Source organism: Babylonia areolata, chromosome 23 (assembly GCF_041734735.1).
Source record: "Babylonia areolata isolate BAREFJ2019XMU chromosome 23, ASM4173473v1, whole genome shotgun sequence".
Classification (NCBI taxonomy): Eukaryota; Metazoa; Mollusca; class Gastropoda; order Neogastropoda; family Buccinidae; genus Babylonia; species Babylonia areolata.
In genome coordinates, this window is record NC_134898.1 from 6,981,372 (window position 1) to 7,009,271 (window position 27,900).

The 27,900-nt window shown below is 40.4% G+C and overlaps 1 protein-coding gene across 1 annotated transcript in view; it reads right to left on the bottom strand.

The window, feature by feature from the left end:
• Positions 1 to 2,607: 2,607 nt before the first annotated feature.
• The window catches only part of LOC143298366 (proteasome subunit alpha type-1-like), a 125,830-nt gene continuing 100,537 nt past the window's right edge, over positions 2,608 to 27,900 (bottom strand). The window contains exons 9-11 of the mRNA XM_076611267.1: positions 22,386 to 22,457; positions 10,798 to 10,848; positions 2,608 to 3,651 (exon numbers count right to left, since the gene is read on the bottom strand). Coding sequence (XP_076467382.1) covers positions 3,553 to 3,651; positions 10,798 to 10,848; positions 22,386 to 22,457 — 222 coding nt within the window. The 3' untranslated portion in view covers positions 2,608 to 3,552. The remainder of the gene's footprint in view (positions 3,652 to 10,797; positions 10,849 to 22,385; positions 22,458 to 27,900) is intronic.

The following is a 27,900-nucleotide window of genomic DNA, read 5'->3' on the forward strand; positions in this document are numbered from 1 at the left end:
TCAAAGGCGTGAATAACCAACCTCAGCCCATCTCCTTTTTTTCAACAAAAACCAGAAGAAAGGCACCAAATTAACATGTGTGGTATTTGAACAACATAACAATACCCACGACCTGAAAATGAACGCGTGGATGGAAATAACGAAAGAACAAACATGAAATTTACAAGTCAGATACAAATGTAAGTAAACAAACCCACGCAGAGGAAGGTGATTCAGAAGCTCACTTTGAGAGAAATCGTGGGATTGCGAGAAATCGGGGGCGTTCCCCTCCCACGTTTTCTCTCACTTTGGAGAAATCAGGGGGCGCCCCCACGATTTCTCACAATGTATGAGAAATCGTGGAAAGTCCCCCTTATTTTTATCAAAAATATTTCCTTTATTATCAGAGCTGGTTTCTTGTCTCTTCCCAATGCACATTTTGGAGAAAAGAGAAAAATTACAGAGAGGAAAAGAAAAGAGAAAGAGGGGGCGACGACAACGATGATAATGATGACAGTGGCTTTAGTGAAGACATCAACAGTAATGACACTGGAACGCATCTATTAATTGTATTTCACATAAGATGGATCACTGCAACGCATCGACCTCAAATTCAACATCGGAATCAAAAACAATGAATTTAAGGCAATGTGTATAACTCGATCATTAATATAATAGAACACAATAAAATATATGATATATGTAATATAATGTAATAAGACCTGGACCGAATCTTTCCCGAGGGATATTGGGAATAACATTAAAATGAACTAACTCTCTACATAAATGTGATAGAAAAATGTTTCACAATGCTTTACCGTCAAAAAGGAAGCGTGAAAACTGGACCAAATAGTTTTACTGTTTGTTGTGATGCAACCTTTTCTGTCACATTCATTTAGAATGTTCTTCATTGCATGATTGCTCATTTGTTCATCTATTTGTGTCAGCATCCTTTCGCATGCAAACTGCACTGAAAACAAAATATCAGTTTCAGAGAAGATACTCAGACTATGAAAATTTTATTTCAAACACAGAGTGAAAGAAAAGAACAAATCAACCAGCCAAGTAAACACACGAAAGGAAACACACACCACACACACACGTACTCACTCATCGACATACACATACATTCACACATTTTTTAAACCAGCACTGCGCATCGCTTGTTAATGTCTTCGCTAACGCCACTGTCATTACCATGATTGTCGTTGTCGTCACCCTACATTTCTCGTTTCTTTTTCTCTCGGATTTGTATTGGGAAAAGACAAGAACCAAACTCCATGACAAAGGAAATGTTTTTGATAAAAATTAGGGGACTTCCCACAATTTCTCACACATTGTTAAATATGTTTATTCAAGTTAACATCCCAAAGTCTGGGAACATCCTATCACGTGCTGGTGAAACCTAATAATAATCTGCGCCGTATGAAGAGGATATTGAACATCTGAAAGAAATAAAGTAAAACATTATAATGTAATATTATAGATATAGGACTGAGAAGTGACTTAAAACTTTAAACGTGATTAGTAACTTTAACATAGAATAAATTCGAATAATTCTTTCAGTTTTCTCCCTCCTGATGACCACTAGGAGAATCGATGTTTCGTGACTACAATATATTAGAAAAAAAAACCGATTTCCTGCAGAGTCTGTATAATTCTCACTGATTATCAATTCCTCATCAGCTTTTTGTCGTCAAAGGTGGTGTGGTGACTGGAAATGAGGAGATGGATGATGATTGTGTGTGTGTGTGTTTTCGATACCAACCTCATTTTTTCACCCATCAGTTATTGATTTATTTACAGCCCACATCCCTAATCATGGAGAAGGCTAGCGATTTGTGCGACAACCCACATACATATGTCGACTGGAAAACCCCCCAATAAAACTAGTTTAATGCAGTTAATTATGTTCATATCGACTCACTCCTTTGCTGATTTGCTCAACTGTCAATTACTAATGCATCTGTTTACTCGTTCATGCAATCATCCACTCATTTATTTCAGTGTATGTACTCAAGTGTTTTTGGGTTGTTGTTTTTTGTTTTTTTGTTTGTTTTTCTGAAGAAAAAAAAAAAATTTTTTTCGTGATATCAGAAGCAAGGTTCTTCGGCTTTTTGTTGTTGTTTGTTCGTTTTTTTGTTTTTGACTCACTTGTGTAAACAAAGTGAGTCTATGTTTTAACCCGGTGTTCGGTTGTCTGTGTGTGTGTGTGTGTGTGTGTGTGTCCGTGGTAAACTTTAACATTGACATTTTCTCTGCAAATACTTTGTCAGTTGACACCAAATTTGGCATAAAAATAGGAAAAATTCAATTCTTTCCAGTCATCTTGTTTAAAACAATATTGCGCTTCTGGGATGAGCACAAAAAAATAAAGAATGAAGCCTAATTATATGCAAACTGCATTTACTGTTATATTTATATTTTTTGTATTCTCTAAACTTGGCACTTTGATCTGATATTCGACTCAACAGGTAGAGCAGTCATTATTATCATTTTTTGTTCAAACAGGAACTTCTTTTGCTAAGCATGGAAGTTTTATTTATTTTGCAAACGTTTGGTGCAGATAGTAAAAAAGGGAAATTACTCTGTAATGCTAGTGGAGTTAATTTGCTTTAAACTGATCTTTCTCATCTTAAACATTACATTTTGAAACAAGAGAGGCAAGGCCTTCAAGACTCACTTGTGATGCACTTTTTTTTTTAAATCCAAGCTTTTTATGTATTGAGTAAAATTTCAAAATGTAATGTTTAAGATGAGAAAGATCAGTTTAAAGCAAACTAAGTTCCCCAGCAGAGTAATTTCCCTTGTTCTACTGTCTACACCAAAACGTTTGCAATAAATAAAACTTCCATGCTTAGCAAAAGAAGTTCCTGTTTGAACAAAAAATGATAATAATGACAGATCTTTTGTTGGGTCGAATATCAGATCAAAGTGCCAAGTTTAGAGAATACAAAAAATATAAATATAACAGTAAATGCATTACACTCAATACATAAATAGCTTGGATTTTTTTTTAAAGTGAGTCTTGAAGGCCTTGCTTTCTTGTTTAAACTGCTGTTGGTACAGAAAAAATATCGATCCTCTTAACACTCCATTTGAACAACTAAATCAAAGCAAGATGATACGATGCCGTTTATAATGTGTTTATACTTTTGTCAATAGGCATAAGAACGCTGTTAAGTGCCAACTGTGTCTTCCCTTGGACATGGCTCCGAGGACAAGTGTTTAATCATACAGGAAGGCAGCACACAGATGACCTCCAAATGTTCTCGGTTTCCAAATTATCATTAAACATTTTTTTTTAAAAAGCTGTAATGCTGGCTATTCTTACTGTTTCAAAACTTTTGTTTTGAGGGTGAGGGGGGAGGTAGGTAAACAGAGTAGGTCTGCGTTTTATGTTTTGTCATTTGGAATTAACAATGATTAAATTATGATCCAAATGTATTACCAAGAAACAATCTTTTCACTCTGAAACATCGCAAAATCTTGTTCAGGCAACCAACGCTTCCCAAAACAGGCATGGGGTTCTTTTTCTGTGCAGATTTGAAATGTTCCCATTGCTTCGGGGACCTAGTAGGAGTCCATGCGCTCTTCCCCATCTATAGCTGCTGACACAGGCACAGGGACTGGCATGTCTCCTCCAAGAGGACCTGCCACCGGCGCGTCTTCCTGTGAGGAATGCAGATCACATGATCGGTTATCTTAACTATATTCAGCTGTGTTACAGTGAAAACAGTTTGTATCAGTTCGTTTTGCTGTTTCATGGGTATTCCTCAAAGCCACTCATCTCCCCATCCCAACCCCGCCAAACACAGCCATCCATACCCATGCTTATCTGCCGCATTCCTAGCACCAGCTATCAATGTTTGTATTACTGGTACCTTGAGAACGCACAACAACACACCACTCGTTCAACATAACAGTGGAGTAAAAGAAGTGAAGATAACAATTGAATAACCCTTCCGTCATATACAAATGATTTTGCATAGATTTATTGAGATCTCTAAAATGGAAACCCTTCTCAGGCTGCAATTGGGAACCATTTCAAAATGACTTTGCATTGATTAAAAAGAGAACTGTATAATTGAAACCCTTCTCAGGCTCCAATTGGGATACATTTGAATTTTCTCCGATGATGAGAGCCAACTGCATGCCTGTTAGGACTGCAGTTTCACCCCCTGCGGACTACTCATATATCTAAGCATTGACGTTGAAATGTCAGCCCCAATTGCAAGCGACACCGAAACACCAAACATAATTTAGTGGTGTACTCAATCATAGCGGGGAAAAGTCACAATCCAATGACTTCCTAAAGCAGCCCATAAAGGATGAAGTAAATAATGTGAAGAAAATAGGACAAAATATACACAATATACTATTGAAAAATGATACAAACAGAATATTTAGAAAATACTTTCTTTTGCACCTTATTCTTGGGGGTCCGAACATGATGCAAGAGAAGTAACAAAATGTATGCCAAGCACGAGTGGAAAGCTTAACTCAGTTGTCATAAACCCATGCATTGTCAGCTTTCACACACACACACACACACACACACACACACACACACACACACACACGACAGGTGCCGTGGTCAAATTGTCAGAGCGCTGGATTCTCACCCGAGTTTCCTAAGCTCGATTCCCGCAGCACTTGGTGGGTTAAGGGTGGAGATTTTTTCGATCTCCCAGGTCAACATATGTGCAGACCTGCTAGTACCTTAACCCCTTTTGTGTTTATACGCACACAAAAGATCAAACACGCACGTTAAAGATCCTGTAATGCATGTCAGCATTCCGTGGGTTATGGAAACCAGAACATACCCAGTGTAACAGGCCGAACTCTATCCCTGGCTGGTTCTTACCCCGGGTAAGAAGTAGCCTTGGCTACTTTCTACCCCGGGTTTAAACCAGCCTGAGCCATTTCATACCCCTCCTGGCTGTATCTCATTTACATTAATGATAATGATGATAATAATAATAATAATGGGAATTCATATAACTCCTTCCAAAGCTCAAGCCACTTTTGCAATTAATGCAAAAAAGTGATGTGATGATGTTAGTCAAAAATGTGATGTGATGATGTTCGTCCTTCGGATTCGAAGATGACCATGGCTTCAAAAGTCAGATGAAAGACTGGTGGCTGTGGGTCCGGAGGTAACTGGTGAGGCCAATCCGGGCCCTGAAGTCTCTCCCACATGTGGGACACAAGTGACTGGGTGCTGTTGTAGCAGTGGATGCTGCTCAGGCCTTGCGCACAGCACGCTTTCGTTGCGCTTCGGTGATGCGCCTGGCTTCAACTGCACGGGCTCCTGTGGCGATCTTGCTACGCCAAGCTGGTCGGTCCAGAGCAAGTGTCTCCAAAGTGTTTATGTCGACGCCAAGGACTTTGAGGGACGCTTTGAGACAGTCTCTGTTGCGTTTTTTCTGCCCTACAACTGAGCGCTTGCCCTGACACAGTTTTCCGTACAGCAGCTGCTTAGACAGTCGGCTGTCTGGCATTCTGGCCACATGTCCAGCCCACCTGGCTTGGGCTTTCTGCAGGAGGGTATAGACGCTGCAGAGGCCAGCTCCTTCCAGGACTTCCGTGTCGGGGACTTTGTCCTGCCACCTGATGTGGAGGAGTCTACAAATACAGCTCTGGTGGAAGCGGTTGAGCTGTTTGGCGTGTCTGCTGTAAACAGTCCAGGTCTCGTTGGCGTAAAGGAGGGTAGTAAGGACCACTGCACAGTAGACCTTCAGCTTAGTGGTAGAGCTGAGTCGTCTCCGCTCCCAGACGTTCTCACGAAGTCTCCCTGAGGCGGCGCTGACTTAGGCAATCCTGTTTTTGACCTTAGCGTCAATGTTCACACACACAGACAAACACCCGCCCACCACCACCCCCACCCCCACACACGTATGTCCTTCACGTGCCATGCCACGTCCGCTCACATCATGCTCACTTTCAGACAACATCAGAGAGGTTAACAGTAACCTAGTTGGCATGAAGTGCAGGGGAGCATGTCTACATTTCCCCAGGTCTATATTCCCCTAGGTCTAAGTTTTTTTTGTTTTTTTTCTCAAGGCCTGACTGAGCGCGTTGGGTTACGCTGCTGGTCAGGCATCCGCTTGGCAGATGTGGTGTAGCGTATATGGATTTGTCCGAATGCAGTGACGCCTCCTTGAGGTACTGAAACTGAAACTGTTGACCACAGATCAAGAGTGTTCAGTCTGCATTATGTTGTCGCATTTGTGCATTATGTCTTTGAAGATGTTTGACCGCTGTATGACCACTACTGACCACTATCAGAGTTTAGCTTGCATCACTTTGCAATATTGGAACGTTTTAGCAGGATTTCACTATACTGTTGGCCATTACTGACCAATACTTGCCTCTGCTGACCACTACGTCCAAATCTTCAGATTGCGGGTTGTTGTTTTTTTGTCACATTTGCGCATTATTAAGGTTTTTTGTTTTTGATTTAATTAACTGCAAACTGAAACTGACAACTGACCACCACTGACCGTTGACCATTGCTGACCACTGCAGATCACTGACAACCACTACCCAGTGACCACCACTTACCACTACTGACCACTACAGTCCACTGACTACTACTGCCCACTGCTGACCGCTGTCCACTGCTGCCCATTAATGACCGCTGACTACTGCTGATCACCGCTAACTACTGACCACTGCTGGCCACCATATATTGACCACTATTATTGACCACTGACCACTGATGACAACCACTGACCACTAATGACCACTGACTAATGCTGACCACCACCGACCACTGTTGAGCAACACTGACCACTACTGACAGCTGACCTCCACTGACTACTAGCACTACACTACTGATCACTTACAACCGCTAACCACTGACCGACCAGAACCAACCAATGACCACTATTTACTGACCACTTATGACTATTGACCTCTGACCACTACTGACCACTGCTGACCACTTCTGACAACTGACCACCGCTGCCCAGCACTAACCACTGCTGCTCATCACTGACCACTGACTTCTGCTAACCACTGACATCACTGTCCACTAATAACCATCGTTGCCCATCACTGCTGACCGCTGACTACTGCTGACCACCGCTGACCACAATCACAGAGCACCACTGACTACCACTTACCACCGCTGAGAACCATTGACCACTATATACGGACTACTACTGACCACAATTGACCGCCATTAACCGCGGACAACTACTTACCACTGCTGACCACCACTGACCACAACAGATCACTGACCACTGTTGACGACCACTGACCACTACATACTACTGACTAGCGTTGAGCAACGCTGACCAGTACTGACTGCTGACCACTGCTGACAAGCACCCAAAAGTGTAAGTGTGATTAAGCAAACATATGTTTAGGGGAACATAGACCTGGGGGAACACTGACTTACCAAAAACGTTTTTGGGGGAACATAGACCTGGGGGAATAGAGACTGGGAGAACAAATACCAGGGGAAAGAAAGACCCAGAAAACGTAAATTTAGGGGAACATAGACCCGTGGGAACATAGACCTGGGGGAATATAGTCCTGTAAGAACTTGTAGCTGGCTGAAGGAAAATTTTTGGGAACATAGACCTGAGGGAACATAAAGCTGACCCCCCAAATTATCTGCAAAATAAACCGTTAAACCATCATTTTATGGAGCGCGCGTGCGCGTGTGTGTGTATGTGTGTGTTCTTTGTCTCTTTTCTTGCTCTTTGATTTTTTAGTGGAGATACCTTTCTTCAATACCCTCTTTTTCTTTCGTGTTTCTCTTCTCAGTTTCTTCCTTCTTCCATGTTCATTATCTAAAAAAATATACTTTAAAGTTTTATTCATCCTTTCACTCTAATTGCTTACTGAGGACTGCTATCAAATGATACTTTTACGCCCAAAAGAAGACATGCAAATACTCAACACTATAACTTAATAAGAAAAAAATATGTTTCAAATATCAATTAGCATTTGAATAAACCACTTGTGCAAATTTGATAAACGTACTTATAGCCAACAAATTCCATCTGCTTCCTATGAACAAACAACAACAATAAAACGATTTCGGAGACAAATATTTTTCATGCACACGCTTGTTTCGGAAATATTTTTTCTTTGCGCATTCCATTATAAAATAGAACTCATCCCCAATCACAGCCATATTACAAACCTTGCATAACCACTACTCTCGTGGTGTGCCACTGCGTCTCTCTCTTTCTATTTTCAACTCAAGATTACTAAGCATAATTCTTCAAAAGCAATCACTGTACATCAAAGCGACTGAACGTCTCTAGTATCGAACTTCATGTTCAAACATAATATCAGTTAAAACAGGTGTTCCATATCGAAAATTTTAATTGCAAATATGACAACAATCTTATCCAAGCAACAAGTACATTGATTACTTTCCAGTTTTGAATAAAAACCCATTGATGATAAATATTGTGTAAAATAAATTCCTCGCAGTTCACGTACCCTTCATTCTAATGTTTTTAATCCTGGCACACTTCAAATATTAATGTATTTCAGAGAAAAAGAGAGGGGGTAAAAAAAATGGCCCAGAGGACATAAACTATACCCGGGTATGATGTAGCCCAGGCTAGTTTATACGGGGGTATATTCTGGCCTAGGCCAGGTCATACGGGGATAAACTCTGGCCTTGACCAGTTCATACGGGGTAAAACTCTGGCCAGGGTAAGATCTGGCCTGTTACACCGGCATGCACACACCCGAAAACGGAGTATGGCGGCCTACACGGCGGTGTAAATAAACAAAACGGTTAAACACGTAAAACGCTACAAGTCTCTGCGTGTGTGAATGTGTGTGTGTGTGTGTGTGTGTGTGTGTGTGTGTGTGTGTGTCTGTGACTGCGAGCGCATTGGCGTGCGCGCACACACGTGTGCGCCCATGTGTGTGTGTGTGTGTGTGTGTGTGTGTGTGTGTGTGTTTGCGTGACTAAAACCGGACTGAATGACACATGAAACGAACGATGAGCGCCCAATCGCAGCTGTCAGTTGGCTCTACCCATGTAGCCAGCCCGTGGTGCAAATGACTCTGTTTTTAAAGCGCTCAGAGCTTGGTCGCCAACTGACATAACATATCAACACACACACACACACACACACACACATACACACACACACACACACACACACACATATATATATATATATATATATATATATATATATATATATATATATATATATATATATATATTTCTGGTGTCTTCCCTGATGTATACAAAACTGCAATTGTATTGTAAAGCCCCTGCTAAAGAAAGCCACTCTGAATGACAATGACCTCAAAAGTTTTCGCCCGTATCCAACCTTGCTTTTGTGCCCAAAATCATTGAAAGAATTGTTCTCTCCCGACTTTCAGACCATTTAGCATCAAACAACATGTTTTCTTCTTTTCAGTCAGCATATAGATCTGCCCATAGCACTGAAACTGCTTTGTTGACAGTAGTTAATGACCTGTTACTGTCTGTTGATGAAGGTAAACTATCTGTGTTAACTTTGCTCGATCTGTCGGCTGCGTTTGACACAACAGACCACAGCATACTCCTTTCCAGACTTGAACATGTTTTTGGGATTCACTCGACAGTTCTGAGTTGGTTTTCTTCATACCTATCCAACCGCTTCCACATTGTTTCTGTTAATAACTTTAAGTCTGATCCAACCTTGATCTCCTATGGTTTGCCACGAGGCTCTGTCCTGGGCCCCGTTCTGTTCGTTATGTACAAGGTACCTCTTTCTGATGCCATTTTTGGCCATTCTGTTCTTCGCCACACTTTTGCTGATGATACTCAGCTACAAAAGTCTGCAGAACCAAACCAAGTAAGGAACCTTGGAGTCATTCTTGACTCAAACCTCAGTATGCACGCTCAGATAGTAAATCTGATGCGCATAGTCAATTTTGAACTTCGTCGCATCCACTCTATCCGTCAGTACCTTTCTGCTGAAACTACTAGAACTCTTATTTCTGCTTTTGTGCTGTCACGAATCGTCTGCTGTAATTCGTTTTTCATAGGCTGTCCACATAATCTTCTTCAGCGATTCAAAACCATCAAAACAATGCTGCCCGTCTGACTCTCAGAGTCCCACGTACTGATCACATTTCTCCCCATCTCCGCACTCTACATTGGCACCCAACTGAAGCGGGAATTAAAAACAAAGTTGCGTGTCTCTGCTATTATGCCTTCCACTCCGCGGGACCTCCATACCTTTCTGACCTCATCAGTGTTTACACTACCACAAGAAATCTCCGCTCTTCCTCTGACTGTTACCTTTTGAAACTTCCTCGTGTCAATATAAGAACCTATGGTGAATGTTCTTTTTTCTCTGCTGCTCCTCAAATCTGGAACAACGTTCCTCATCATACCCGTGCTACCGATTCTATCTCTGCTTTTCGCTCATCACTAAAAACTAATCTTTTTAAAACCTATCTATAAGAACTCTCAGCTTCCTTTTTCTCCAACACCATCCACGTTAACTCAATTTGGATGCATGAAGAGAGAGAGAGAGAGAGAGAGAGAGAGAGAGAGAGAGAGAGAGAGAGAGAGAGAGAGAGAGAAATGGGAGGAAGGGGTTTTGAGAAAGAATGGTCATGAATGATTTATGTAATCTGTAATATTTTCTTTCATGTAAAGCGCCCCGAGCTCTTGGAGAGAAAGGGCGCTATGCAAACGTACATTATATATATATATATATATATATATATATATATATATGTATATACATATATATATATATATATATATATATATATAGAGAGAGAGAGAGAGAGAGAGAGAGAGAGAGAGAGAGAGAGAGCAAGTGCACTGACCTGTTCTGAATCGGGAGGTGTCGGTCTCTTTTCACCTTCAATCAGTGATAACTGTTTTGAGTCATGGAAATATTACAATTAAGACTGAGTGAATGCAGTTATATTTGAATACATGAATGCGTTTACGCTTGCTTTAATAAATGTCATTAGCATTGTGAAATTTAATGAGAACGAAACGGTTAAGGAAAGATAGCATGATGTGAAACTAAACTCAGGCTTACACCCCTAAAAGAAAATGACCTATTACACAAAACACTACGATTTTCATCAAGAATAAGATACAAATAAAATCATGTTGCTTACAGCCCAGCCGACAACAGAGGGGCCATTTCATGGCTATTACCCGTCGATTCTTGAAACCAGTCAAACAGAAATACAAAGTGATGTTAAAAGGTTGAAAGGCAAAATTAAAACATCAAAAGAACCAGTTTAGTCACGTCTCAATCCAGTCAAATTCAAATCAAGTCAAAAACACTGATTTCCTAAAGAACTGGAAAACGGGGAAACATCGTGAAAGAGAATCTTCAAGGAGCTAGCCGTAAAGTATTGTTCCTGAAATGCAAATCCCAGCAGTCGATCAAAAAATGTTTGACACTAAGAAGCTGGTTGCACGGCACATATGGAGGTTGTCAGGCAGACTATCTATCTTTATGCTTTGAATTAAGTACGGCGACTACACACACACACACACACACACACACACACACACATATATATATATATATATATATATATATATATATATATATATATATATATATATATCATGACACTGATTTTATTGCCATTGGCAAAGACACCCTTTTGGCAAGGGGTTGCACAATACATAGTGCCGGTAAGCATCGGCCAAAATTGTTCAGCTGAAATAGAAATACGTATCCAAAAGCTAACAATCAACAAAAAACCAAAATATGCTCATCTACACTCACGCGCGCTGACGCACAACCACTCATACATTCACACGCATATACACCAACATACATTTATTATCACGCACATCACCTAATCCATTGTAGCTTTCAAGACGACCATCTGGCTACTGACCTAATCAAGGAAACTTTAATCCCTATTTATTGGGAACCGAATTAATAATGGTATTCTTTCGACGAAAATCGCTAACTAAATAATGGTATTCTTTCTACGAAAATCGCTAGCTTCTGAAATAAAATTTGCGAAAGACATAATTGCTTCATCACGTTCAGTTGAAAGTATTGCTATAAGATCTCTTCTTTGTGCAGCTGGTTCACTGAATAATTTGTATCCTCTGCGAATATCTGCATACGCTGGACAATCAAAATCAAAATATTAATTGCATGTCGTCCTCAATACTATCATTTTATCCCTGCACACACTGAACACCTATTTTCGTTGGTTGCTTCAAACCATTTTCTTTTAGCTTTTAAGCCAAGGGTTCTAGTTCGGAATCTAGCCAGGTTGCATCAATGCCATTTATGTGTAACAATTAACAGATATTTCTCTACCTCTAATGCACTTTTAAATGACAGGAACCAGTCGTATTTATCTTTTCCTTCCATGCCAGCATGCCAGTTTTGTATGCAACAACAGATGAAAAGTTATTTAAATTCAGAAATAAACTGTGCTTCATTGCATACTTCTTGACAGAGCCAAACTATATCATAACCATTTTCCCTCAGGACTTTCTTCACCAGAGAGGCCCAGTTATATCTGCCTGTTTGATGTTGCGATACTTACATTTTATATGTCTGTCTAGCTAATCTAGTCACGGGTAAATTAGTAAGTCTTAACCAGTATTTGACGGATTTTATGTAAGTTCTTTTCACAAAGGATAACGACCTGTTTCTCCGCAAGTCATTTTATTAGAAACTTGTAATGGAACGTTCATTATACGCTTCATTGCATACAGGTATGAACTTTTTCCATGACAGTGTTGTCTAGCAGACCCCAATTTCTGCTGCGCAGGTTAACATGGGTTCGATTTGAGTATCAGTTTCCAGAACAGTGCAACGTCAACAGATTTTAACTTTTTCATTGTTCTCAATATTTCGATGACTCCCTTTTTTTCCCTTTTCTGCACATTTCTGACCAACATTTGTTTAAACTTAATTTTGTTGAAAAATACACCAGAAGGTATGTCACGGCTCGTGACGGTTGCTATGCATGTGTTCATGTGCAACTCTCTTTTCCATCCCTTCTCCCCTTTCTCCCCCACACCCCCCTCCTCTCTCTCTCTCTACCTTCTTCCCCTCTTTCCATCCCTCTGCTTCACCTCCCCCTCTCTCTCCTTCATGCTTTTACACGTGCATATCTGAGGATATGTGTATGTCATGTCCCTTCCCCTGGACGTTTCATGAACTCTGAGCGAGTTCAGAAGTCATCTGGTCGGGAGAGAAAGATTTCCCTGGGCTTTTGATGCCACGCTCTGTCAAGAGACGGATCACCGTTCCAGCGTGGGAGCTGTTGGGTGTCGTCTAACAGAAGTAGTGGGGTGTGTTCGTTGTCACCCCCTTCTTTCTGTGTGTGTGTGGGTCTGTGTTTCACCCTGGGCAGCGGTGTGCCCATTTACCTGGTGACAGGTGAGGGAGTCTGTGTTTGTCTGCGTAATATTAATATAGTGATGTGATATTGGTTGACATTAAAGTGAGGTTTAGGTTGCTTGCAAGGTCGGGGTGATGTTTTTTTTTTTAGTGGAAATCTTTTAAATCCAGCATTCTTTTATCTCTAAATATTTGGGGGGAATTAGTAAATTCGTTGTGTTTAGGTGTATCATTTTGCCATAATTATATTCAACTCGGATTGTTTCAGGTCTGTAAGGGTGATTGTCTAATTGCAGTATGTAAATTTTCCCAAACATTTTGATGTAATTGTAATGTAGCCCCACTGGTGCTGTTTATATTATTCGGAACTGGTATGATGAAAACTGAAATATTGTTATTGCCATTTGTGGTTAGCGTAATGTATATTGCTTAAGGAAGAGATAAGTGGGGGGGGGGGGGGGGGGGGGGAGGAGGAAATGTACTCATTTGCTACTAGTAAAAAAAGAGCATAGTCTACAGAGCCAGTGAGTTGTTACAGGTTTTCCTGTGCTTCCCTCCCTTCCGTGCCACTGTCTTCGACGGGTCTCCGGGACAAGTCTGGAATGGTCCTCGTCCCCATTCTAACGTGTCACCCCGAAACTCCCTCACTCCCATTCCCGTTCCCACTGTCCCTCTTGCCCGACCAGCTTCAGCCAGCAAACTACCAGCGTGGTCCGTACTTGGCTGTCAGCATATGTCTGAACTCTAGCAGCGTGTTTGAGCAGAACTGGCGCTGCAGTTGACTAAAAATTGTAGAATTGTGCTGTAGTTGGACAGAGGTTATTTTTTGTGTGTGTGTGTGTGAGTAATGCTTGGGTTTGTGGCGTTCATTTATTTATGTATGTTTGCATGACCACAGTAAAACGAGCTGAACTTTTCTGTGTCTCCGTGTTTGTGTTGTCGGGACGTTAGCTAGTCTGGGAAGGGGCGGGGGTTCATGAGCAATCCCTTACTGGTTGTGACAAGGTATTTATAACTATTTGTTACTTTTACTTCTGTGTTATCATAAAACCATTTCTCATTTCGTGCTAAATGCCCTCCCTTCCGAAAAAACATAACATTCATTTTGCTCAAATTTACTGTCAGCTGTAACCTGTCAGCTTCCTGTTTTAGTATATTCAGTTGATTCTGTAGACCAATAGGTGTGTCTGCAAGTAGAATGAAATCATCAGCAAACATCAAAAACAATTCAACAAAACCTGGTAACATCTGAATGCCATGCTTACTTTCTTTGATATCTCTGTAGCAAGCTCGCTGATAAAGAATGAAAACAACCGAGGGCTCAGCAAACACCCTTGTTTGACACCACTTGGACAGCTGAAATAATCTGAATAAATACACTTGTCACGCACACATGCAAGCGCGGAATCATACATACTCCGAAGAGCCTACTCCGAAGAGCCATATACAATTTTTCATTCACACCATCATTTCTCAAGACATGCCATAAAATGGGGAGCGTATCGTTGTGCCGCCGACCCGTTGTGCCGACCCGTTTACGGATTGTCTTTTGTCACAAAAAAGTTTGTTTGGGACAAACATTGGTTGTTATGATCTTTTATTTCTTTTTGAGTGTGATTGGGTATGTGTCTGTGTGTGTGTATGTGTGTGTGTGTGTGTGTGTGTGTGTGTGTGTGAGAGAGAGAGAGAGAGAGAGAGAGAGAGAGAGAGAGAGAGAGATTGTTTGACAATGGGTCTGCGGTAATATGATTTTATTCCCTTTCGGTACCAGGGCATTTTACATTTGCAGTACATTGGAAGATTGTTTCCGCCATTTCCTTGTTTTGGGCTATAGATACTAGTGGAGAAATGATCTGTACAAGAAACTTTCCTTTAAAATTCGTTTCTAGCACACTTTTTTTCTTTTTGCTTGTTATTGGTTTTGTTTCTCATTAAAAATATAAAAAATTGAAAGTATTACATTTGTCCTGAATACATATTTTTTATCATTTAGTTTGCATTTGCACGAGCCCGCCTCTAAATGGCGAGTTTTAGTGTCATTCAGTGTTTACATCATAATATACGTCATTTGTGAAAACTGCTACTGTCATATATCACTTTTCACGCGCATGTGATGAAAAGCGAAAGGGAATAGAGCGGGATAGCGGCATAGCAGGTCGGCGGCATAACGGGACGGCGGCATAACGGGTACACCCCCATAACATAAAATGTTCCTGTTCACAGAATCGAAGGCTTCCTGGAAATCAGAGAAAGCCACATACAATTTCTTATTATTCAACAAAAACTTTTTACCAAGGCATATAGTGCAAATATGTGATATAATGTACTATATCCAGATCTGAAACCAGCTTGTTCTTCTACAATCTTATCTGCATTCTTTGCCGATGCTGTTAATCTTTTATTCAAAATGTGCGTGTAAATTTTACTCATAAAACTTGTCAGTGCTACTCCTCGTTAGTTATCTGAATTATTATTATCACCTTTCTTATGAAGAGGGACTATTATGGATTTAGACCACGGCTGTGGAGAAATTCCTTTATCAAACAGCAGATTAAACAATGTTACCAAATAGTCAATTACTATTGAATCGGCACATTTGAATATTTCGCTTTCTACCCTGTCTGGACCAGCCCTTTTCCAACTTTTTAAATGCTTAATGCTTCTTAACACCTCGTCTTGTTATGAGATCACTGAATAATCGTTTTATTTCTTGTTCATGGTTATCTATCTCTGGTTTTTCATTTTGATCATTATCATCAATTGCATTGAAAACACTGGAGTAATACTCATACAATTGTTGAAGATGCTATTTCATTATAGATTATTGGTTTTCTATTGATAGACCTGAGTGTAGACCAAAATAGTTTTGGATCATTAACTGAAGGTTTCAGTTCTTCTAACCTCTTTTGATCGAACCCCCACCCCCACCCCCCACCCCCACCCCCACCCCCCCTTTCTTTTAATTTTTATTTTTTTTACTCTTTTCATTACAATGTATTCCTTTCTCTCTTAAGAGTATGTTGCTTTATGAATATCTTTTAACTCGGATGATTTTGCACGCTGGTATCGCTTCAAGCATCGCTTGACAACCCTTTTCTTTTTCTCACACTCCCTGTCAAGCCATTCATTCACTTCTTTTTTTCTCTTCCCCACAGTTCTCAACATACAGGCTGTAACACTGCATAATGCATTTGTAAACATTTCCACATAAGTACTGAAGAGTGTTGCTCTATCAATACACTGTTTAAACTCATTAGAGTCGAGCTCATTTTTGTAAACCTGTGCATTTTCTTCAGACCATACAATTCGTTCTTCTCCCTGAATCGGCAAAGATTCTTTTTTCTTCACATTACACACCATCCATTTTATCTCCACGGGTAAGTGCCATAAGAACAGTTCATCACCAATTTTCATTCTGCAGTTTTGAAATAATTCTTGTGTAATAATAAAGTAATCTACAACGCTGCTACCATTTGGTGGCACATACGTGAACTCCCCTTTGGAACTGTCCGTACATGTACCATTCAAAATGTTATGGTCAAATAAAAAATATAAATCCAAAAAGACTTGCCAAAATTATTGACCACTGAGTCTTTTGAGCAGCGCACTGGATTATCTTTTTCTATGATATCATCAGCAGCAGCAATACCATTAACATCAACACCATTATCACTGTCATCATTATAATCATTATCATCATCATAATCACCATCATCATCATCATCATCATCATCATCAACCACACCTCATGATCTACAGGAGAGATGCAAGATGTTTCAGGTTTGGGTTGCCGATGACCTGTTCTTGCATTTAAGTCGTCACAAATTAAAACATCAACATCATTCTTATCAAATAATTCTTACAAAGTGTCTTCTAGAATCAAAATTCCATCTTTTACATTTGAATGGTCATAAACAGGTCCTCCTTGTGGTATTACATAGCACCCCACCAACAGTATATCTTTCTTTACATTGAATATTTTTTGTCAACATTTAATACAATCACACTGTATATTAATCTGTCTTACAAAGTTACCAAAAACCTTTTTCACCATAAGCAAAACTCGACCAGAATTCCGACCCTGATTTAACAGCTTTTTTGCTGGGGCGTGAAATTTTATTAAATCATGAAAGACACCAGTGAAATAAAATTTACTACTAACAAATGTTTCAGTGAGACAAACAAAATCAAAGCCACTAACATAATTGATAAAAGCAACATCATTAAGTTTTGCATAAAGGTTTTCAATATTATAATTCAAGAATGTAAACTGTGTTGCCAGCACACACATATATAGATCTATCTATCTATCTACACACACACACACACAGATATATATATATATATATATATATACACACACACACACACACACACACACAGAGAGAGAGAGAGAGAGAGAGAGAGAGAGAGAGAGAAGAAGAATGTGTCAGGTAAGAAGTCTGCAGAGGACGGGCTCCTCTGTCCTGTATCCTATATATAAGTCTGGGCCTAAAGTCCATGTATGGCATCGTGGTATGAGGCCATTCCAGTCTTATGGTACTCGTTGCCAGTCGATCAAAAACTTCATTCCATTCAATGCCTACATGACCATAATTCCAAACCAGGATGATGTTGTGAACTTTGTTTTTAGTATTTGTGTTGTGTTCGTGGGACTCCGCGAAGAAAAGTCTGTTCAAATCAGAGTACTGCTTAAATAGTATTTACATGAATCAAGACGTTTTGTTGCACGGCGTATGATGCAATACATACACTGGCATTTTTCATTTGCCTTTCCCTGTGTATCATATAATCGTTCACCTGAAGAGAGTGACTGGATATGAACTCTTTGTCAACGTGTGCACATATCTTCACCCTGAGACGCCAAGGACGGCTTATTCTGCTGAAGTCCTCCACTATGTACGATGCCGATCGTCTGTCATTCCAGCTGTCAGACCTCAGCAATGATGATCAGCAACGTCAGGAATATAGCTACGGCAAGCTTAAAATGCAGAAACGCAAGGTGGAGCCGGTAGAACCAAACGAGAACTACTTAGGTGGTTCTGCTACATGAGGATACCGAAACAGATCAGTCTACTGCCCTCACTCAATCTGTGTCGGGCTGGATGAGCTGTGTATCCGTGTGAGAGCCCTACTCGAATCTGACGAGTACAGTAGTCTGTATGGGGTGGTGCTATCAGCATCTAACATTGACATCATCCCGTTCAGGCACACTGATGTTCAGCAGCTCAACGCGGCAGTGACGAAGATGGAGGCGGACAAGGATATGCAACATTTCAAGTCTTTCATCCACCAAAGCAGACTACAGAGAAGTTGCCTTTTGCAGACATGTCCTGTTCCACACGAACGACCACCTCGCCACGTTCATCTTCAAAGGCTGGTTGTCGATGCTGGAAACGTACATTGTCAACAGTACTTTCTATCCATTAAATCACGTGCAATAAGCTGTTGCGGACGGCTGCGAGGCCTGTACACAGAAAGGCGTAACAGGTGTGTACAGCTGGTACGACAGGAGCTGGACAAGACAATAATTACTATAATAATAATAATACTGTGCATTTATATAGCGCCCTTTCTCACTAAGAGCTCAGGGCGCTTTACATGAAAGAAAAATATTACAAGTAACATAAAACATTCATCGCCACTCTTTCTCAAACCCCCCTCCCCCCACTCACACTCTCCCTTTCCCACTCTACATACATCCAAAGTGAGCTGACATGGGTGGTGCTGGAGAAAAGGAAGCCGAGAGTACTTATAGATAGGTTTTAAAAAGATAAGTCTTTAGTGATGAGCGAAAAGCAAAAACAGAATCAGATGCACGGATACGATAAGGAAGGTTGTTCCAGATGTGAGGAGCAGCAAAGAAGAAAGAATGTTCAACATAGGTTCTTGTACCGACACGAGGAAGTTTCAAAAGGTAACAGTCAGAGGAAGAGCGGAGATTTCTTGTGGGAGTGTAAACACTGATAAGGTCAGAAAGATAAGTAGGTCCTGCGGAGTGGAAAGCAGAAGAGCAGAGACACTCAACTTTGTATTTAATTCTCGCTTCAATGGGGAGCCAGTGTAGAGTGCGGCGGTGAGGAGAAATGTGATCAGTACGCGGGACTCAGAGAGTCAGACGGGCAGCATTGTTTTGAAGTTTTTGAATTCGCTGAAGAATATTATGTGGACAGCCTATGAGAAGAGAATTGCAGTAGTCAATTCGTGCAGCACAAAAGCAGAAATAAGAGTTTTAGTAGCTTCAACAGAAAGGTACTGACGGATAGTGTTGATGCGATGAAGTTCACAATTGACTATGCGTATCAGATTTACTACCTGAGCATGCATGCTGAGGTTTGAGTCAAGAATGATTCCAAGGTTCCTTGCTGATTTAGAAAACTGAACTGTGGCATCACCAACCACAATAGAGGCAGGAAAAGAAGTAGTTGTGGACATTCTTGCAGAGGAAATAATCATAGCTTCAGTTTTGTCATCATTCAACTTAAGTTTGTTGAATGTCATCCAGGATTTAACATCGAGAATACAATCCTGCATTGACAGAATCAGACTATGTACTTGATTTTGTTCTGCAGACTTTTGTTGCTGAGTATCATCAGCAAAAGAGTGGTGAAGAACAGAATGGCCAGAAATGACATCAGAAAGAGGAGCAGTGTACAGAACGAACAGAACGGGGCCCAGGACAGAGCCTTGTGGCACACCACAGGAGATCAGGGCTGGATCAGACAAAGTTACTAACAGAGACAATGTGGAAGCGGTTGGATAGGTATGAAGAAAACCAACTCAGAACTGTCGAGTGAATCCCAAAAACATGTTCAAGTCTGGAAAGGAGTATGCTGTGGTCTGGTGTGTCAAACGCAGCCGACAGATCGAGCAAAGTTAACACAGATAGTTTACCTTCATCAACAGACAGTAACATGTCATTAACTACTTTCAACAAAGCAGTTTTATTGCTGTGGGCAGATCTATATGCTGACTAAAAAGAAGAAAACATGTTGTTTAATGCTCAATGGTCTGAAAGTTGGGAGAGAACAATTTTTTCAATAATTCTGGACACAAAAGCAAGGTTGGATACAGGGCGAAAACTTCTGAGGTCATTGTGATCCAGAGTGGCTTTCTTTAGCAGGGGCTTAACAAGTGCAGTTTTGTATACATCTAGAAAGACACCAGAAATTAAAGAATCATTTATAATTTTTGTAAGTGCAGGCGAAACAACATGCAAACACTTATACAGTAGTGGTGCGAGAAGGGGGTCCAGGTCACATGTTTTTGGAGCAGAGTTTTTCAACACATTCAGTACATCTGTCTCTGAAACAGGTGTGAAAGCAACAAAAGGAACACATTGAAATTCTTTTCCCAAGGGATGTGACACAAGTGACTGTCAATCCAGTTCTTTCCTGAGGTTAACAATTTTTTAGCAGAAAAAATCTGAAAAGACACTGGGCAGTAATGAAAATGGATAGATAGAAGGAAGCAAAGAAGATTTTGTTCTGCTATGTAGCTTTCAATGAGATGAAACGGATGATGCCACCTACATTGACAGAAGCATACATGACCTATGTCTGATATACCATGGCAATAAGGGGTTGATCATTATAGAAGTGGCTTTTACTGACCAACGTTTCCAAACCAAATTTGACAAATACATGCTACTGTGTCCAACAGCCTGGATAACGCATAACTGCTGCCGACCAGATTTGTAAATTGTTTTTCCTTTCGTAACGATTAAAGCGATTGAAAACAGGGATGCTTTTTATCCATTCCCAGTAAAATGTCACGTATGGCAGTGTCTTGACTCCGAACCCATTCAGCCTCTCATTCACTAAAATGTTTGCAGCAGCGTTCGCCAAGTCGGTTGCTGTCATCAGAATCAAATATCGAAATGATGATAGTTTCTTTTGACCTGTGTGGTAACTGCATAGTTTCTTCTTTACTGACGACTTGCTGCGAACTCTGAAGGTGATCAACAGTACCTCAATGGGGAAAATACTCTCTGAGGACCACAGCGTGTGAAGGATGGAACAGACCAATGTTACCGCACCGTTGAGGAGAAATGTCTAGCATTTTTTATCAATCAGATATCAGGCAGAAATGACAAAAGAGCAACTGTACTACTGCATTTCCGTTTGTGGTGTGTGCCAAACGCGTAATTGACAGCATTTGACCCCATGATGGCGGAGCGTGTGTGTGCGTGTGTTGGTGTTCACGGCACCTTTAAAAAACAAAGTGAGCAGATATAACTAACTTTGATATTACATACCAAGACAAGTGTCATTTTCTTATACGAAATGTACAACTCCACACAAGCCATCGATTCCATATTTTATTCAGGCACCTCATTTTTTTTATTTCTTACTTGTTCCCTACAGTTTCACCTTGTATATGTCACTGGTTTGTAATCACGGTTATTGAGAAAGCAACGAAAGTCTAGGTTGCGCAAGCGATCTTAGAGGTGTGGAGTGATGGCTCAGAGGTAATGCATCCGCCTAGGAAGCGAGAGAATCTGAGCGCGCTGGCTCGAATCACGGCACACCCGCCGATATTTTCTCCCCCTCCACGAGACCTTGAGTGGTGATCTGGACGCTTGTCACTCGGATGAGACGATAAACCGAAGTCCCGTGTGAAACGAAAAAAGTGATTAAACTAGATAATTGTATCATTAAATGCTTTGATTTGCATTTTCAACTAGATTTTAAATTCACCATAGCTGTGGAGCAGGCTTTGGGGGGTTGATCACTAGGTGGGATTCTTTTTGTATTCGTTTATTTCAATGTTCTTCTTCTTCTTCTTCTTTTTTTTTTTTTTTTTTTTTTTTTGAGAAGCGTGTATGTGTTATGACTACAAGAAGATAAATGTTCGTCGTGTTTTTGGTGTATGGATGAAATGTTCTGACAGTAGCAGGGCTGAAATAACATGAAAACAACAGATGCGTCAAAGTGCACAGGGCCTAATTTAATGTACCATCCTGACATCGTATTAAATGATAATTTCTTCAAATAAGGAAGATGCTTACCTTCTTTTCTTCCAAAGAAAAATGAAGCTGCTTACCTTCTTTATTTCAAAGACAAAGGATACAAAAGATGCGACGTTTTCATCATCATACAATGTGAATTTCACACCCTTTCCAACAATCCCCAGGGAACAATTCTGGTGGAACACACACACACACACACACACACACACACACACACACACACACACACACACACACACACACACACACAGAGAGAGAGAGAGAGAGAGAGAGAGATTTTTCGGGTAATGAAGCAAACCATTCCAACATCCAGTACTCGAAAGAAGAGAAAACAAGAGAGAATAATTCTCCATGGCTCACATGTTATTTTCCTGTTGGTTTAAAAAAGAGACCATCCTCCCCCCCCCCCTCTCCCCCCGCCAGCCAAACAAAAAGGGAAAAAAAAGAAAAAGAGAAATAGCCAAACACTGAAGGTTCACTTGTAATTCGATCCAAATAATATTTCTGCTCACCATACAAAATACAGAATACTTTATTATTTCAATCAGATAAATCCTTGTGTGGTGTATGCCACTCAAACAATACACGAGAATCACCGTCACTCAATGTAAATGTATAAAATGCTGAAATACGAAGTTCATGTGAACCTTTCGTACAATGATCATAATCATACACATATAATGATCACATACTTTCACAGCATGAATACATAAAGAACATCAAATGCTTAAATACTAAGCTAATGTTAATTCATCTCATACAATAATCACAAATAAACACTGCGATAAGCATAGTAAGAGAACAGATGAAAATATAATACTATAATCAAAACAACGACGTAAATTATTAAAACCAGCTGTTATTCATTAGTATTCAAAATCAATACACAATATATGATTCACATAACCTTGTATGCGCACACACACACATACACACACAGACCCCAGCCCCACCCCACCCCCACGCTCCACACACACACATGCACGCGCACACTCATAATTAGATCTCACATAAATGCAGACACACGCACAGGGACTCTTCTTTCACACGCCGTTTGTACAGCTCATTCAGAGGTTCTCGCGTGACACCAACTATTTTGGTGGACACATTCACAATTTTTCTCAGTATGTTCTTGTTCTTCACGTTTAAAACTTTCGTACCAGCAGACAAAAGAGGAAGTTAAAACCGAGGGAATCTGAGCAGACTGGTTCGTATCCCAGTCGCCAGTATTTTCTCCCCTTCCACTAGACCTTGGGTGGTGGTCCGGACGTTAGTAATTCCGATGAAACGATAAACCGAGGTCCCGTGTGCAGTATGCACCTAGCACACGTAAAAAAAACCACGGCAACAAAAGGCTTGTCCATGGCAAAATTCTGTAGAAAAATCCACTTCGACAGGAAAACAAATAAAATTGTAGGCAGATAAAAAGGGTGGCGCTCTCAGTGTTGCAACGCACTCTCTCTTGGGAGAGCAGCCTGAATTTCACACAGAGAAATCTGTTGTGACAAAAAGAGTAATATGATATAATACAAAAGGCCCACACGCTTCTGCAACACTCTACAAAATAACATATTTTCGGTAATCTATTGCATGTATTGTTTTTCGTATCAAAGTTGATTCACCGCAGTTATACGATGTGTAAGGTGCTTAATTAAGTTGTTCCAAATAATATTTTTTGTCCATGGTCAAATGTTGTTGTTGGTTGTTTTTTGGGTTTTTTTGTTGTTTTTTTGGGGGGGTTTTGTGGGTTTTTTTAAGTTGTATAATAGTGGTGAGCGGTCTTAGTCACATCGGATCTACATTTCAGTCATTTCCAAACAGCTTAATCATTTGTATCTGTCGAATTTAATCCAACCGTCTTTTCTATGACTTTACTGCTCAGGCACTTCATTACAAAAATAGTTATCGCATACTGAACGATTTCCACAGTGGCCGGTTTTTCAGGCCAGACGGCGGGCGAAGAAGTTGTAAATAGTGTCGTCGACTGGAATTTACAGCGTGTTAATTCTAACTGAACAAGTTAAGAATCATAAAGTTTAAAAGAACCTATAGCCTTTTACGGCCATCGGGGCACTGACTGATTTCATATCCACTATGTCCAGGACTCAGCATGGGAAGGCAGGGCCAAATCCACCCTCCCGCCGTTTCAACCTTCCCCAAACAGGTGAGGTGCCCAATCACACCTGGGTGGAGTGAGGAAAATCAAAGTGAAGTACCTTTCCCAAGGACACAACACAAGGCCGAAACGGGGAATCGAACCCTGACCACTGGATCAGAAGTCCAACGCCTTACTGATTCTGCCACGACGCCTCCAATTAATCCAGTACCGTCTTTAAAATATTGGAATACAATAAACACATCGATTATATAGTTTCATTTTGTGTGGCCTGTCCACATTTTTTTCCTATTTCTTTTGACTGCTGACTAGAAAGGGAATGCTGTCTTAAAGCCGCACCCTAACCGGATGCTAATCCGGCAACTGAAATCCTAATCCGGTGTAAAGTCCCAAATCATTCCCTCTTCCGTAGGTCCCCCGTGGGACGTATCAGTTTCCTAAATCGCTACCCAGGGAACGCATCAGTGTCCTAAAGTGCCCCTAAAGGGACGTCCTGGGACGTCCCGCTATGCTGTTTCGGTCCCCCACCGACATTATTTGAAAATCTTTCCTAAACCCTCCCCCTACGCCCCTGCCTCCACCGGCCCCCATTGACCCCCTATTCACAGAAACCTTTCTGCTTTTATTCAATATTTCAATACAATCAATACATATTTTGACATTGTGTGCCTTTTATGACCTCTTGACAGGTTTTCAACACTAACCACCACTGTGCATTATTATGATGTCTTGACATGTTTCTGACCGATACCTGATCACTAAAATTGTTCAAACTGCATTAGATTGTGACGATTATGAAGTATTAGGACTTTCTGAGAAGCATTTATCCACCAGCAGAGCACCACTGACGACTGCTGACCATTACAGACCACAACCTGCCATGCTGACAATTTTCCACAACCGGTTAGTGTCCAGATTGCGTTGTTCTGTCAAGTTTGTGCATTGTTATGACGACTGGCCGGTTTTTGACCTCTAACTTACCACTGCTGACCACTGACTTTTCAGATTTTGTTGAGACAGTTACCGGTATTAGGATTTCTTGACAGGATTTGGCCCATTAATTAACCATATATGATTGTCACTGACCACTGCTGAGCACTACCCATAAATTATCACAATACGGCATTTCATCATGTTTATGCAATATTAAGACTTCATGACCTAATTTGGTTATTCACTTACCAGTATTGACCAATACCCAAAAGTGAGCCGCTTGCGTTAACACCTTTTTTCATCATTAGTACTTTCTTATGCAATGTTAGTATTCTATCACCGGCTTGACAGCTTATCACCACTGACTAATTCTTCCCAAAAATGTACGTATGATGAATCTAATAAGTCCGGGGGAATACAGTCTTGAGGAAAGATAGACCTATGAGAATTTTGACGTGGGGAAAATAAACCTACCAAAAATTTTTTTTTTTTTTTTTTATTGGGGGGGGCGACACACAGACCTGGGGTAGCCTAGACATGAAAGAATAACCTGGGGGAACATATAGGGTAGGTATGCGTAATTGCGAACAGCGTGTAATTGCGAACGGTTCGCATACCGCCCCACTTCGAAGCGTTCTTAACGGTTGCATTTCACAGTTTGTCTGCTTCGACCTTTTTTCAATACCCTAATGAATATCCATTTCCAAGAACTGGTCAAACATCAGCTATTTCTGACTATTTCCGCGCTCTTTCTTCTCTTCGCGCACCACTGCCTACCAAGGTTACAAACGAGCTCTCAAAATCCTAAAATCAAGGGGAAACAAGTTGTAGGACTTGATCTTTGACACATTTTGAAACAGTTGATTTGGTTGGAATTGTTGAATCCGCATTACCAGTGCTGGGAGAAATTTAAGAAAGCATATTGGTGACAGATCTGAACGTCAGTTTACACAGGAATCTGCAAAATAGTGTCGTTTACATATGTTGACGCTTGTCTATTTGCGAACGATGCTGCACAAGTACTGAGCACTCTCAAAAGGGTGTGTTTGTGTGTGGTGTGGGGTATGTGTGTTCAAAAGTCTGTTTGTGTGCATGCGTGATCAAAACCAACAATGCAACAGTCAGGTGCAATGTTCCAATAATGTTATATCTAATGAGTAAAAGAACTGCTTCTGTTTTAATTGTGTACATGTACCTAAAGCCATCGTTCGCAATTAGACTTGCTCGTTCGCATTTACCCTCAGGCACCCTTGCTATCTCAAACGTCGACAAAACGCTGAAAAGAAAACAATGAACAGGCGAATATTTCTTGGTGCAATCTGTCGGAGAAAGCCTTCAAAAACACAAGAACTACGTTTGACCATCGTACGACATGTTATCTCTACAGTACACACGTTGAGCTCATCGCTTCGACTGGATCGTTCGCAATTAGGCATACCTCTCTATTCATCCCCTGTACTCTGTCCACATGTGTCAAGCTGTCAAACTTCAATCGAAGAAGGCCACGAACGAGAAGAAACTCCAGAAGGTCAAGCCATATTAATGACGTGCTTTGACATTTTTGTAGCTCAAAATAACTACAGCTAACCCCGGATAAGTCGACACCCCGGGACTAAAAAAAAAAGTCGACTCATCCAACGTGTGGAAAGTAAACCCCGTTAAACATAAGACTACCGAATAGTTACTCCAAGGATGCGATAAATTTCACTCTTCCTGTGTCTGTATTGCATTGGTACATGTCTGTAAAACATTATTTAGGTATCATATTAATCTTCTGGTTAACGTATTGATTTATTTAGTTTGTGGACCACAGTTGCCTGCAGGCTATGACAATAACGATTTGGTTTTGGGTGTATTATGTTGTTGTTTTTTTCTTTCTTTTTGTATTTTCTTTTCCTGACCTTTTTGACTCACTTGTGTAAACAAAGCGAGTCTATGTTTTAACCCGGAGTTCGGTTGTCTGTGTGTGTGTGTGTGTGTGTGTGTGTGTGTGTGTCTGTGTGTCCGTGGTAAACTTTAACATTGACATTTTCTCTGCAACTACTTTGTCAGTTGACACCAAATTAGGCATAAAAATAGGAAAAAATTCAGTTCTTTCCAGTCATCTTGTTTAAAACAATATTGCACCTCTAGGATGGGCACAAACAAATATAAAAAATGAAGCCTAATTATATGCAAACTGCATTTACTGTTATATTTATATTTTTTGTATTCTCTAAACTTGGCACTTTGATCTGATATTCTGACCCAACAACAAGAGCAGTCATTATTATCATTTTTTTGTTCAAACAGGAACTTCTTTTGCTAAGCATGGAAGTTTTATGTATTTTGCAAACGTTTTGGTGCAGATAGTAAAAAAGGTGAAATTACTCTGTAATTAATGCAAGGGGACTTAATTTGCTTTAAACTGATCTTTCTCATCTTAAACATTACATTTTGAAATTATACTCAATAGATAAAAAGCTTGGTTGTTTTTTTTTAAGTGTATCACAAGTGAGTCTTGAAGGCCTTGCCTCTCTTGTTTTTCTCTTGTGTTCATTCCCTTAGCATTTGTTCACATTGGTTAA